The sequence below is a fragment of the Globicephala melas genome, chromosome X (genome assembly GCF_963455315.2).
Source record: "Globicephala melas chromosome X, mGloMel1.2, whole genome shotgun sequence".
Taxonomy (NCBI): domain Eukaryota; kingdom Metazoa; phylum Chordata; class Mammalia; order Artiodactyla; family Delphinidae; genus Globicephala; species Globicephala melas.
Window position 1 is genome coordinate 19,160,726 of NC_083335.1, and position 15,283 is coordinate 19,176,008.

General features: G+C 39.5%; 1 protein-coding gene and 1 non-coding gene across 9 annotated transcripts in view; one reads left to right on the top strand and one right to left on the bottom strand.

Moving 5' to 3' along the window:
- The window catches only part of ATP11C (ATPase phospholipid transporting 11C), a 169,022-nt gene that overhangs the window by 72,645 nt on the left and 81,094 nt on the right, over positions 1–15,283 (bottom strand). For all 8 annotated transcript variants that reach the window (XM_060292565.2, XM_060292568.2, XM_030844652.3 and 5 more), the window contains 3 exons: positions 13,139–13,228; positions 12,287–12,367; positions 10,348–10,455 (listed from right to left, as the gene is read on the bottom strand). In XM_060292565.2, coding sequence (XP_060148548.1) covers positions 10,348–10,455; positions 12,287–12,367; positions 13,139–13,228 — 279 coding nt within the window. The remainder of the gene's footprint in view (positions 1–10,347; positions 10,456–12,286; positions 12,368–13,138; positions 13,229–15,283) is intronic.
- On the top strand, positions 3,174–3,246 carry TRNAA-CGC (transfer RNA alanine (anticodon CGC)). Its single transcript has one exon. It is a non-coding gene; the product is annotated as a tRNA-Ala (tRNA).

Sequence of the window (15,283 nt, forward strand, 5' to 3'; positions counted from 1 at the left end):
AATTCATCTGCTATGAGCAAGTACCCAAAGCTCAAGTAGAGGAAAAACATGAGAGAAGAAACCACGAACCATTTCTAGCGCATAACTTAATAATGTAGGAAATAAATCATGATGATTAAAACACAGATCTTCACTACTTGACTTTATGTCCCAGCTCTGCCACTTAACTATATGACCTTAGGTTAAGTGTCTTTGATGATTGCAACTACCTCATAGGATTGGCTGGAGTATGAAATGAGGATACGGGTAAAGTGTTTCGTAAAGTGCCTGGCATATATTCACCCTCTGGTAGTTGCTAATTATAATTATTACTAATACCCTACAACTGCTTTACTTCCAACTTATGAATAGTCATAAAATTTTTTTAGAAGGATGTAAGAAATTATCCAGCCCAGTGCATTCCAACATTTTCCATGTCGTGGCACACACAGAAAACGACAAGTAACCCTTTTGTACAGCACTTCCAGATAAAGGGAGGAGGCTGCTGGTGACAGAAGACAACCCACTTTAGGAGAGAGTCAGTCACAATATCTGGCTCACCAACTCTGGCACACTGGTTGTGAAATGCTGAACTAACAAATGACACACCTGCCTTCCAATTGCTACACACAATCTGGCAGATGAAGACGAGGATTTCAAGGTCTATTCAGGAACAATTTTATTTTCTTTGCCAATCTTAATCAGTAGCCAAGAGCAACAGTATCAATAATGGAACTAATTTGTAAATAATATTTTATTTTCTTGGATCTTTCCTTCCTCACATACACAAACACTTCTGTTGCTTACACAAAGCCACAATCTATGCTTAAATACACAGAAGAAAAATAACAAACAAAATCCTAAAGCATCTTAGAAGAACGGAACATGATTCTCAGGCACTGATAAATAAAAACCACAAACAGAATTTCTTCTACAACATTGGCAATGATTCGCTCAGATATGAAAAGATCCCTGCACCTGGAGTGCAAGTTAAGGCTGGTAAGATGGACAGGGGCCAGATCACAAAAGTCCTGACAGGTCAGGGTCAGGGGTTTAGGCCTCACCCTGAAGGCAAGGGGAGACTGGGAAAGGACTTTTAAAGAAAGGGAACAACATGGTCCAGTTAGACAATCAACTCTAGAGTTGTTTCCACTTAGCATGTACAAAGCCACAAGAGAACATCACTATCCCTTGTCATAAATATTAGGAAAAGCCAGATAATCAACAGAATCATATTTTTTTGGAGTTCATCAGAGAGCTGAGGTTGCAGGGCAACCAAATGAACTGAATTTCAAGGGTGAAAAGTCCCTCTGAGGAGAGAGAGGAGAAATAAACTGTTTCACAATTGACGAAGCACAGGAGGAAGAGACGACTGCCATAAAAGTGCCTAGGAAGAAAATAACTAGATTTTTAACCAACTGTAAAAGGCTTGGTAGGGGCCAACGTGACAGTTTCAAACCTCTGCAAGCCTGAGAGAAAAGAGGAGACCATAAGCACATATCAGTTCTCTACAGGCATCCACTGAGTGCTCATGAGATAGCACGAGGACAGGAGGCCTAAAAGAGCCTTCCTCACTGGTACAGGCATACAGGTTGTGAATGACTGCTGTGGAGGAACAGACATAAAATATGCTACAACTGTGGACCCTTCTCTCATATGAGGTAAAAGCCATCTGTGCCTAAGAGAAAGGCAAGAAATCCTCCCGGGCACAGTCTCAATTCAGGGTAACGTAACTACTGCTAGTGGGGAGATAGAAGCAAAGCCATCTGCTGCTGGGGATGGGACAGGAAACCCCCTCATATTGAGGACCTAGCACTGATAAAAAGGAGAGTACTGAGAAAGTTCCACCCTGAGGCAAAGGTGCCTAAAACCTGCCTAATACTGAGATGGAGTAGGAGAACCAAGAAACCAGCCTGTTCCCACCAGGAACCCCAAGAAAGAGCAATCTACCACTGGGGGAGAAGAAAGGGCGTAGAGAGAGGCATTCACTGTGTCTCAGGAATGTAGGACCTGCTGAAAGCAGAGAATGGAACAGGGACACTGAGAAAAACCCTGTGGCAGCCCAGCACTGCAGGCATTTAAAGTCCAGTGGTGTACTGAAAGCATCAACAGCTACAGCAAAATCCAAAGCCAGCCAGCTCCTTACCAGACTGACTCAACCCCCAACACTGATGGGCTGGCTGACAGAATAGGTGTGCCCACTACAGGCCACAAATACAGGTTACCTGCCTCGGTCTCCAGCATTCTTTTACATGCACTGCCCAAAATTCAATTTAAAAAAAATGAGATGCACAAAACCAAGACAAAAATGACCTATCATCAAAAGATAAAGGTGTCAATAGGAGGACCAGCCTCAGAAATACTCAGATTTTGGGGCTTCCCTGGTGGCGCAGTGGTTAAGAATCTGCCTGCCAATGCAGGGGACACGGGTTCAAGTCCTGGTCCGAGAAGATCCCACATGCCGCAGAGCAACTATGCCCGTGTGCCACAACTACTGAGCCTGCACTCTAGAGCCAATGAGCCACAACTATTGAGCCCACATGCCACAACTACTGAAGCCCGCATGCCTAGAGCCCGTGCTCCACAACAAGAGAAGCCACCACAATGAGAAGCCCGCGCACCGCAACAAATAGTAGACCCCGCTCGCCGCAACTAGAGAAAGCCTGCGTGCAGCAACAAAGACCCAACGCAGCCAAAAATCAATAACTAAAATAAATTTTTAAAAAAAGAAATATTCAGATTTTGGAATTATGAAACAGGGATAGAAAAACAGCTATGATTAAGATATTAAACTATTTACTGGAAAAGGTAGACAACATACACGTGCAGATGAGGAATTTGGGCATAAATATGGAAACTCCCAAAAAAAGGCAATTGGAAAAGTTAGAAATGAAAAACATGTTATCAGAGGTAAGGATTTCCTTCAATGGGCTTATAAGCATACTGGATACAAAGGAAATAATCAGTAAACCTGAAGAAACTCTTCCAATATTTCTAATGCCAAAACCCATACTCTTTCCCTTACAAATACCTGTATTTTTCCATTGGAATTCCTCAAGGCCTGTTTCTCTCCTCTATGTTTTATGTGATTCCATCCAAATTTCTGTATCCACCTAAAACATCTCTGAGCTCCAGGCCTGACAATTCCATCTGGCTGTCTAACAGGAATCTCAAAATTAACATGGCCTGGGACTTCCCTGGTGGTCCAGTGGTTAAGACTCTGTGCTCGCAATGCAGGGGGGCCAGGATCGATCCCTGGTCAGGGAACTAGATCCCGCATGCCACAAGGAAGATCCTGCGTGCCGCAATTAAGACCCAGCGTGGACAAACAAACAAACAAATAAATATTAAAAAAAATTAACAGGGCCCAAGCTGAATTCCTGATTTCCCTTCATCCCCACCTTTTCCCCCAAACCTATTCTTCTCCAGCTTATTTAATAGCACCAGCATTTAAAAAAAAATTAATTAATTAATTTTGGGCTGTGTTGGGTCTTCGTTGCTGCACACGGGCTTACTTTAGTTGCGTCGAGTGCGGGCTGCTTTTTCTTGTGGTGCACAGGCTTCTCATTGCAGTGGCTTCTCTTGTTGCGGAGCACAGGCTCTAGGCGCACAGGCTTCAGTAGTCTTGGCATGCGGGCTCTAGAGCTCAGGCTCAATAGTTGTGGCGCACGGGCTTAGTAGCTCTGTGGCATGTGGGATCTTCCCAGACCAGGGCTCGAACCCATGTCCCCTGCATTGGCAGGTGGATTCTTAACCACTGCGCCACCAGGGAAGCCCCTAGCACCAGCATTTTGTTTAATAGCACTATTTAATGCACCTAGTTGCTCAGGCCAAAATCAAGGAGGCTATCTTTATTCTATTTTGCTCTTTTTCTCCCTCCTTACGTGGAATACATCAGTAAGTCCACACATTACCTCCGAAAAACATCCTGAATACATACATTTATTTTGATCACGAGACAGGAGGGACAAAGTTGTGCTTACGAGTATGGATGCCATACCCAGACTTGCTTCAATTCAAATCCCAGCTTTCCCACTTACTGGTTGTGGACAAGTTTCTTAACCACCCTATGCCTCAGTTTCATCATTTGTAAAGAGGGGATAACAAAAGTACCTATTTCATAGGACTGCTGTAAAGTAAGGATTAAATGAGTTAATAGAATGTAAAAGGGAGTGCCTGGCATATTTATGTAACATATAAATGTTAACAACTATTTTTACTGTTATTGTCTCTTCTACTATCATTCTAATACAAGCTCTTATCATCATTTGCTTATACTACGGCAGTAGCCACCTAACAGGTTTCCCTCATTCTACTTTTGCTCGTGCCTCTACTGTGCTCACTCTTCAGAGTTGTCTTTTCTTAAAAAATAAGATCAAGTCACCCCCTAGCTTTGAAAAACCCTTCAAAAAATTCCCAATGCACTGAGGATACAGAAAAAGTCACTCTCCTGCTTAACAAGAGTCCCCACACTCCCCAGCCAAGCAATCAAACACTTGGACACTTGTAGTTTATAGGCATCTCTTTCCACACACAAATACTCCAGAACGGGCTCAATCAAAGAGCATTTCACACAACAGCAACAACTGATGTAATTCAGATTATACCTGGTTGAGGTCAGCCTCAAGGAGAAGTAGCCTGGTGAGGAAAGGTGGAAGATGGGGGTCCTTCTAAGGCAGTGGGGGGGTGACAGCAAAAACAGAAAGAGGAAAGGAGAGAAAAGGAGAGTTGTGGGAGGCTTTTACTTGCTTTGCAATTTTACTTCGTGCCCTGCGAGCAACAGATTTAATGCTATGAATCATTTATGCTGCCTTTGGTTCTTATGTGAACAAAAAGCTGAGTTTCTACGACTGGTTTGGAAACTTCAGATCCTAACCACTCTAATTCATCACAAGGTCCTCCCTCTGGGATGCAGAGAACAGAGAAAAGAAAAAAGAGTGGAAGAAAGACATTTTATGTCAAACTTGGGTAACCCTCCCACTCTGTAGCCTTCCTCCCATCTATAAGAAGATGCAAGACAATTTACTTATTGCTGGGGATATGGACAACTTATGCCTGGAATTCTGGGTATTTAATAAATAATTCAGCAGTGATAATACTTGATAAACGTATAGGGAGGAGAGTATCATTTTGTATGAATTCATACCACAGCACTGAATCATTCTGGAATGGTATTTTCACCTACCTTCTTCTCTTTCTGTTCCATATATCTTGTTCCCTTTTTCTGGAGGATTTGATTTCCATTAGGTTCTATAATTTAATCCATATTCACATAGAAACATTCTTTTAAAAATAATACAAAATTGACAAACAACTTTGGAAGACTAACAAAATTAGAAGATTAACAAAATTGACAAACCCTTAGCTAGACTAAGAAAAAAAGAGAGATGCAAACAGCTAATGAAAGAGAAGACATCACAACTGATGGCAGAGAAATAAAAAGGATTATAAGAGGCTACTACAATTATATGCCAATAGATAAATACCTAGAAACATACAACCTACTAAAACTGAATCACGAAGAAATAAAAAATCTGAGTAGATCCAAAACTAATGAGAAGATTGAAGCAGGAATCAAAAACAGAAGAAAAGCCCAGGATCAGATGACTTCACTGGAGAATTCTACCAAGCATTTAAAGAAGAAATAACAATCCTTCCCAATTCTTCTAAGGAATCAAAGCGCGGGGAACAACCCCAAACTTATTCTGAGGCCAGCATTTCCCTGATACCATCACCAGAAAAAGACAGTACAAGAAAACTACAGACCAATTTCCTCAACGAATACTGATACAAAAAATCTGAAAACACTACCAAATCAAAATCAACAGCACATTAAAATGATCATACACCATGACCAAATGGGATTTATCATTGGGACCCAAGGATATATATATGAAGATCAATCAATGTAATGCAACACATAAACAATGTGTTGCATGATCATCTCAGTCAATGCAGAAAAGGCATTTGGTGTAATTCAGCACCCTTTCATGGGCTTTCCTGGTGGTGCAGTGGTTAAGAATCCGCCTGCCAATGCAGGGGACACGGGTTCGAGCCCTGGTCCAGGAAGATCCCACATGCCGTGGAGCAACTAAGCCCGTGCGCCACAACTACTGAGCCTGCGATCTAGAGCCCGTGTGCCACAACTAGTGAGCCGCACACCACAACTCCTGAAGCCCCCGTGCCTAGAGCCCGTGCTCCGCAACAAGAGAAGCCTCCGTAATGAGAAGCCTGCGTACCATAACAAAGAGTAGCCGCCACTTGCCGTAAAAAGAGAAAGCTGGTGCACAGCAACAAAGACCCAACGTAGCCAAAAATTTAAAAAATTAAAAAAAAAAAGTCTATACTATCCAAAGTGATCTACGACTCAATGGACTTCCTATCAAAGTGTAATGGCATTTGTTTCAGAAATAGAAAATAAAAATCCTAAAATTCATATGAAATCTCAAGGAACCCTGAGTAGCCAAAACAATCTTGAAAAGGAAGAACAAACTTGGAGGTCTCACATTCTCAGATTTCAAAACATACTACAAAGCAACAGAAATTAAGACTGGCATAAAGACAGATACATAAGCCAATGAATAGAGAACCGAGAAATAAACTCTTGCATATAGGGCCAAATGATTTTCAGCAAGGGTGGCAAGACCATTCAATAGCGAAAGGACAGTCTCTTCAACAAATGGTTTTAGAAAAAATGGGTATCTATATGCAAAAGTATTAACAGAGTTGGATTCTTACATCACATACAAAAATTAACTTGAAATGAATGAAAGACCTAAATGTGAGACCTGAACCCATTAGACTCCCAGAAGAACATGGAGAAAAAGCTTCAGGACATTGGACTTGGCAATGACTTCTTGGACATGACACCAAAAGCACAGGACAAAGATCAAAATTAGAAAATGAGAATACATGACCAAAGTAAACAATCAACAGTGAAAAGGCAACTTACAGAATAGGAGAAAATATTTGCCAATCATATATCTGATGAGGGGTTAATATCCAGAATATATAAGGAACTTCTACAACTCAACAACAAACAAATACCCTGATTAAAAAATGGGCAAAGGACTTGAACAGACATTTCTCCAAAGAAGATATATAAATAGCCAATAAGCACATGAAAAGATGCTCAACATCACTATCATTAGGGAAGTGAAAATCCAAACCAAAACAAGATATCATTTCATACCCATCAGGATGCCCATTACCAAAAGAACAGAAAAATACAAGTGCTCAAGAGGACAGGGAGAAGTTGAAACCCTTGTGTAATCTAGACGCTAACATAAAATGGTGCATCCATTATGGAAAACAGTATGGAGGTTCCTGCACAAATTAAAAATATAATTACCATACGATCCAGAAATTCTACTTCTGGGTATGTATCTAACGTAATTCAAAGCAAGATCTTGAAAAGTTATTTGTATATCTGTGTTCACTGCAGCATTATTCACATGGCCAAGAGGTAGAAGGAAGCCAAACGTCCATCAACAGATTAACTGATAAAGAAAGTGTGGTATATACATACAATGGAGTATTTACATAGCCTTAAACAAGGGGAAATCCTGTCATATGCCACAACATAAATGAACCTTGAAGACATTATGCTAAGCGAAATAAACCAGTCACAAAAGGACAGATACTATAGTTCCCTCTCACAGGAAGTATCTCTCTAAAGTAATTCAAGTAATAGAAACAAAATAGAAAAGTGTGTACCAAGGGTTAGAGGTTTGCTGTACAACAATGTGAATATACTTAACACTACTGAACTGTATACTCAAAAATGGTTAAGGGCTTCTCTGCCAGAGCAGTGGTTAAGAATCCACCTGCCAGTGCAGGGGACACGGTTCGAGCCCTGGTCCAGGAAGATCCCACATGCCGCGGAGCACCTAAGCCCGTGAGCCACAACTACTGAGCCTGCGGCTCTAGAGCCCACGAGCCACAACTACTTAAGCCAGTGAGCCACAACTACTTAAGCCAGTGAGCCACAACTACTGAAGCCCGTGCGCCTAGAGCCCGTGCTCCACAGCAAGAGAAGCCACCACAATGAGAAGCCCACGCGCAGCAACAAAGACCCAATGCAGCCATAAATAAATAAATATTTTAAAAAAATGGTTAAGATGGTAAATTTACTATTATGTGTTTTTTATCCCAATAACACAATAAAATAAAAATAGATAAATAATACCTTAAGACTAGGATAAAATATTTGGAAAAGACCCATCTGATAAAGGATTGTTATCCAAAATATACTAAAAAAACCAAAAAAACTATTAAAACTCAACAATATGAAAATGAACAATCTGATAAAAAAAATGGGCCAAAGACCTAATAGATACCTCATTAAAGAAGATATTCAAATGGCAAGTAAGCATATGAAAATATGTTCAACACCATATGTCATTAGGGAATTGCAAATTAAGACAAAAATGAGATACCACTATACACCCATTAGAACGGCCAAAATCCAGAACACTGACAATGAATGCTGGCCAGGATATGGAGTAACAGAACTCTCATTCACTGTTTATGGGAATGCGAAGTGGGTAGCTATGTTGGAGACAGCCTGGAAGCTTCTTATGAACTAAACATACTCTTACCATATGATCCAGTAATCACACTACTTGGCATTTACCAAAATGTACTGAAATCTTACGTCCACACAAAAACCTGCACATGGATGTTTACAGCAGTTTTATTTGTAATTGCCAAAACATGGAAGCACCCAAGATGTCCTTCAGTAAGTGAATGGATAAACAAACTGGTACATCTAGACAATGAAATATTATTTAGTGCAAAAAGAAATGAGCTATCAGCTAGTGGGAAGCAGCCGCATAGCACAGGGAGATCAACTCGGTGCTTTGTGACCACCTAGAGGGGTAGGATAGGGAGGGAGGGTGGGAGAGAGGGAGACGCAAAAGGGAAGAGATATGGGAACATATGTATATGTATAACTGATTCACTTTGTTATAAAGCAGAAAGTAACACACCATTGTAAAGCAATTATACTCCAATAAAGATGTTAAAAAAATAAAAATAATAATTTGGACCAAAAAAAAGAAATGAGCTATCAAGCCATGAAAAGACGGAGGAAACTTAAATGCATTATTACTAAGTGAAAGAAGCCAATTTGAAAAAGCTACATACTGTATGATTTTCACTACATGACACTATGAAAAAAGGCAAAACTATGGACACAGTAGAAAGAAGAAGGGTGACCCGGGTTGGAGGGAGGGATGAATAGGCAGAGCACAAAGGATGGTTAGGGCAGTGAAATGATTCTGTATGATACTATAGTGTATAGGTCATTATACGTTTGTTCAGACTCACTGAATATGTAACACCAAGAGTGAACCCTAATCTAAACTATGGACTTTGGGTTATAATGATGTGCCACTGGAGGTTCACTGATTATAACAAATATGCCCCTCTGGTGAGGGATAATGATTATGAGGAAGGTTGCACCTGTGTGGAGAAAGGGGTGTATGTCAACTCCATAATTTCTGTTCAATTTTGCTGTGAACTTAAAACTGCTCTAAAAAGTAAACCTTACTATTAATTAAAATAAAACCTGTTGGGAACAAAAAATATTATTTGATGTGGACAAGTCTAAAATTTTATCGACAGGACTCTTATTGGGTAATATGAAACAATGATTAATTTGGATAAAAAATTAAATTGCCTGAGATATTAAAAAATAACAATACCTTAGAACTATCATACGTTGCTGGTGGAATATAAAATGGTATATAGCTGCTGTGGAAAACAGTTTGGTGGTTCATGGAAACGTTAACCATAGAGTCACCGCATGACCTAGCAATTCTACTCCTACGTATATACCCAAAATAATGGAAAACAGGTGTTCAAACAAAAACTTGTACATGAATATTCATACTACCAATATTCCTAATAGCCAAAAGGTAGAAAAAACCTAAAATGTCCATCAACTGATGAATGGATAGACAAAATATGGTATAGCTATATGATGGAGTATTATTCAATCATCAAAAGGAATGAAGTACGGATACAACATGAATGAACCTCAAGAACATAACAATAAGTGACAGAAGCCAGACATAAAGGCCACATAGTGTATGATTCCATTTATATGAAATATCTAGAATACGTAAACCCACAGAGACAGAAAGGAGATTAGTGGTTGCCAGGGCCTGGGTGAGGGAGGAATGCAGCATGACTACTTAATGGCTATGGGGGTTTCCCTTTCCGGGTGGTGAAAATGTTCTGGAACTAGACAGTATTGATGGTTGCACAGAACTGTGAATGTACGAAATGCCATTGAATTGTACATTTTAAAATGATGTGTTCTTACTGTAATTTTAAAAAAGAATGAACTACAAAACTTAATACCTTGATTTTTTCACTCTCTTTTCTCACTCGCTTTGCATTTTCAATAATGTAAACAGTGCTCTTGTTGACCTCATTGTCAGCTCTGTGCCTCAGCCAATCCTCATATCCCTAGAAGGATAAAAGTAAGGACATAATCAAGCTCACATAATGAAGTAAAATTGTTAATAAATTTCTATAACCCCCTCTATGAGTCACCAGCAGGTATTTATACTTACAGTATTAATTTCAACTCAGAATGCTACAGAGACAACACTGTAAATTTTTGCAGCAAAAACTAAGATATGCTTTCAAAATATCCCTTATAGCTTTATTGCGTTAAAAGGTTCCTGAATTATATAGGTAAGTATTAATAAAAACACAGGCATTCTTCAATTGTGAAGGATATGATTTATTTTTCTAATTCTGCTCTTATTCAAGTTAATGTTAATTTTTTCTACTCTTTAATTTGAAAAAAGTTTTATTTTCTTATAGAGCGAATCACTTAAATATGTTCTTGTATAGTAGACCGCTGGAGTGATCATCTCTGAGGAAATATAATTCCTCCCCAGGGACAGAGAATAGAAAAGACAAGGAGGATTATTTTGGAACAGTATCTATCTAAAACTGTTGTTTTAGAGAACGACGGTTAAACTTCTCCACTGACTTGGTGACCAAAAAAAATACAAATTGTTGTTCATTTTTTAGAGTTAGAAGTAATCAGAGTTCATTTTCCTTTGGGCTTCCTTTGGTCTAGAGTAAATTTAAGCCAAATGAACTACGGATGGAGGGCGTTCATTTGTTTTAGCATGATCTCCTTCTTTTTTTACATCACTTTGTTTTCTTTCTTTATAATAATGAGTGTACCTTTTCAAATCTAACTGTGTGAAAAATCTCTTGATCGCCTTCCCCTTTTTTTCTCAGCTGCTATATGTTCATTCCTCTTCTGTCCTTCTTTATGGCAATGCTAGGCTATCACTTCATATGGTACTTTCTGTGATGTCAGTGAGGAAAGAAAGGCCCCAACATGAACTAGTACTGGGAGTAAACTGAATCAGCAAGAGCTTTTGAAAACCATACAGGCTATTCTTGGAACCAGCAATTCTATGATGTTAAAGAAAATAATCCTAACAGCCTAAGGAAATAACATTCCAAAAGTCTTTATATAGCAACCAAACACTTGATAAAATATTCTTGCAGTTCCTGGTAAGCAAGATAGAAGACCAGATAAACCCAAGAGGAAAGATAACCATGTTCCCAATATTGTTAAGCAAACAGTTTGGAAGTTTTGGGGGATACTTTTTGAAGTACTTTTGGTAAGTACTGTCTAAAAGTATCCTTGCCATCTGTCAGGTCCTATGGACTCTCCGATTACATGATAAACATTGCTAACCCACCCCTTCACCTCCAGCTTCCTGTTTCCATTTTCCATTTCATCTGGAATTTTTCAAAGGCACTATCATAAACTGTGGCAGGTATGAACTTTGACAAGAAACAAGAGTAAAAGTCTCTTCTACCCATGACCCCCTTCAGCAGCATCAGGAAAGACAACAAAATTAAAGTAAGAAACTCAAGTATGCTCTTGAGTTCTTTGCTATAGGCAGCAATTTAAAAAGTCCACAAGAATGGGAATATTTCAGACAGATATAGCACAATGAAAAATGTAATGCACATTAAAAATTCACCTCTCACTTCCCCACTGAGCTGCACCTTCTACTTACTCTCCTTTTAGGGTTATATTCCCCCCTCGCCACACACACACACACACACAAATAGGAAGAAAGGAGCAAAGAAATTAAAGATGCACCTTACAATAATTTTCATGTGTTTTCAATAAAAACCAAATATAAACTAAATTCATCAAGGATACCCACCCGATATAAATGTGAAAAAGAACCTTTGACAATGAAATTCAAATCAGACAGGACTGAAATGCAAGTACAATTGTAAACTAGAAATTTACCTGTTTGATGGCTGTAACAGTTATAACAAAGAAAAGTGGAAGCCCACTGGTAACTGGGCTAGTTGGTGTGTCTACTGTGACCTAGGTAAAGAAATTAAATTGAAAGTAAAATGAAAATAAGTCATTAACTCATATGCAGCACTTACATGCTACAAACATTTCAGACAGAAATGCAGACAAAACACATTCCGGTAGCAGGGTGAATGTTAACTTTCATTAAAACAAAAGCAATCCACATAGCTGTAAGTTTAAGAAAATAGTTCTAAATTTAGGCTTAGTTTTCATCCCAGCTTGAACTAACCCCTTGACTGAAATACATCCATTCATTTACCATCTATCTGTTGAGCACCATTCTGTCAGCCTCTGTGCTATTACCAGCCAGGCTGTAGAGATGCTGCTTTATTTTAAACAAGATGGAGAAAAGTCCCTGCCCTCACAGAACTGGCAGCGTACAGTGAAAACCAGATATTAAAACAAGTGAGACACTGAGATTTGAAGAGTAAATAGAGGTCAACTAGATGGAAGGGAGGGCCTTCCAGGTGCAGTGAAGGGTGTATAGAAAGTCTCTATGGTAGGAGGGCATGTGGCACCTGTAAGAAAATAAAGGAAGCCAGCGGCAAGAGAGCATGTGGTATGAGATGCAGACTAGTCTAGATGCTTTACTAGAGTTTTCCAGTAAAAGAGCTACTTTAGAAATATGTAAAATCACATGTATCTTAAAATATAATATTAGTACTTTAACAAGTCTTATTATAATAAGCCCTGAAACAACTTTTTAATTACAGGGCATTTTAAGGTTAGAAATGGATTGAAACTTGGTTAAGGAAATTAAGTTTCTAATGGAGCTCTTACCTGTACAAGGAAAATGATGAGAAAATAAAAATTTGCAATTCTTCTAAACTGTTCAAACAGATTCTTTGGGAGGAAATTCCAAAGTGTATACTGTAAGGGGAGAAGAAAAAAAAGATTATTAGAAAGGAAACTTGAAAAATATTAATAATAATGACTCATGATTCCAAATTATCACAACACTTTGAAAGCATGTTAAAACCCAAACCTCAAACGTATGAATAAGCGTGTACTTAGAGGTAGAGTATATAAACATTCTCTTCAGGAGTGAAGTTTTCACTTGGAGCATTCCAATTGGGCCATCTAGTCCCACAGCTTTGCTTTCCCCGACCCGATCTAAATTATGTTCCCTGTTATCTGCTCTCATATCATCCTATACTTCCCTGATAACACTCGTTTCAGTGAATAATTATATGTGTGCATAATTTAATTAAAGTTCCTCCCTCAATAGGCAATGAGATCTATAAGGGCAGACCTCATCTGTCTTTTTATTACTTTTTCTCCAACACCTAGCACAATGCCTGACATAAAGTAGACAATAAATTAGTTGGATGAGTGAATGTACTAATTTAATTAATTCCTTTGGCTGAGCTAACCTCTGGAATCTTGATCATCATCACAAGTATAATTCTGTCCCTATCACCGCTTCCCACCTCTGTGACAGCTGAGGTGTACACATAACCTTGGGTCATAGAGGGCTTTCATTTTAATCAACAACGCACCACCCTGCGCTTTGTTAACTGGTAATAGGTAAAGGTTTCAACGCTAAATTGTACACTGGCAGGTGGAGAAAACTCTTGGGCCAACTGTCAAATCACAAAGACCTTCTTTCTCACTGATACCTTAAGCTCAAGGACTAGGTAATTTTAAAATCACCAGAAGTTGGATTTTCTAGATGTCTTAATAAAGAAGACCAGAAACCAGAAAGAAAGAAATGTTCCTTTTTTTTTTTTTTTTTTGCGGTACGCGGGCCTCTCACTGCCGCGGCCTCTCCCGTTGCGGAGCACAGGCTCCGGACACGCAGGCTCAGCGGCCACGGCTCACGGGCCCAGCCGCTCCGCAGCATGTGGGATCCTCCCGGACCGGGGCACGAACCCGTGTCCCCTGCATCGGCAGGCGGACTCTCAACCACTGCGCCACCAGGGAAGCCCAAGAAATGTTTCTTAATCTAAAGATCTAAATTTATACTTGAATGGTCTCCATATGTGAGAAAATGTCCATTATATTAGGTGGGGTGACTGAAAAAGCCAAAGTTGTAGAGCATGATACGACAGATGGGGATTTACTACTAACCTCTCTTTAAAAGGTGTATGGGCTCAAGGTTCCGCTAACCTAGAAGGTTCTTCCCCCAGCGTTCACAGAAGTGCCTCAGGGAAGCCCATTCAAAATGAAGTGCATAATCGTGTGTGGATGTGTATCACTTGGGAGAAGAGAGTCCACAGTTTTCAGGTTCCCAAGGCAGCTTGTGACCAAAAATAAAAGGGATCAAAACCACAGATCCAGTCACTTTGAAGCTGCCGTAGTTCAGATCAGCACTTAACTGTCCCGATAACTGAAGGTTAACTTTCTAAAACAACAAACTAAACTCCAACAACAGGCTAACAGCTGAGCTTCTAGCTTGTTGACCTTCTGTTCCTTAAGTAAAGGGTTTTTAATTAAACAAACAAACATTAGGGACTGTTAGAATCCTCCGTGGGGTGTTAACACATTGAGAGGGAACATTTTTTGTTGCTGCTTCCAGGCCCCCACTGTTTGTTTACCTGTGTTTCACTAAATGAACTGTTTCCTTGAGGAACTCTGGTTATTCTCTTTATAGGAAACTACTGCAACACGCCCTCTTCTTTCCTATATCAGGTCATGAACTGCTAAGAGGTCAGGGAGCATATCATACACATCATAAGATCACTTCCCTTCTGTGCCTACAACAGTGTTCAGCATGTAGAAGGCATACAAGAAATTTTGATTAAAACCTGTGTTTTGGCTATTTCCTCCACTGCTCTAACTAAAAAGCAAATTCAACTTCTCATCTCTTTATTATAATACAAATGCAATATAGCATACATTATTTCAATGCAGTTTTCTAGTAAAACTAGAACTAGATTATGCTCACAAGAGTCATCCCACTTGGTGTGCAGTGCATTTCAGTTC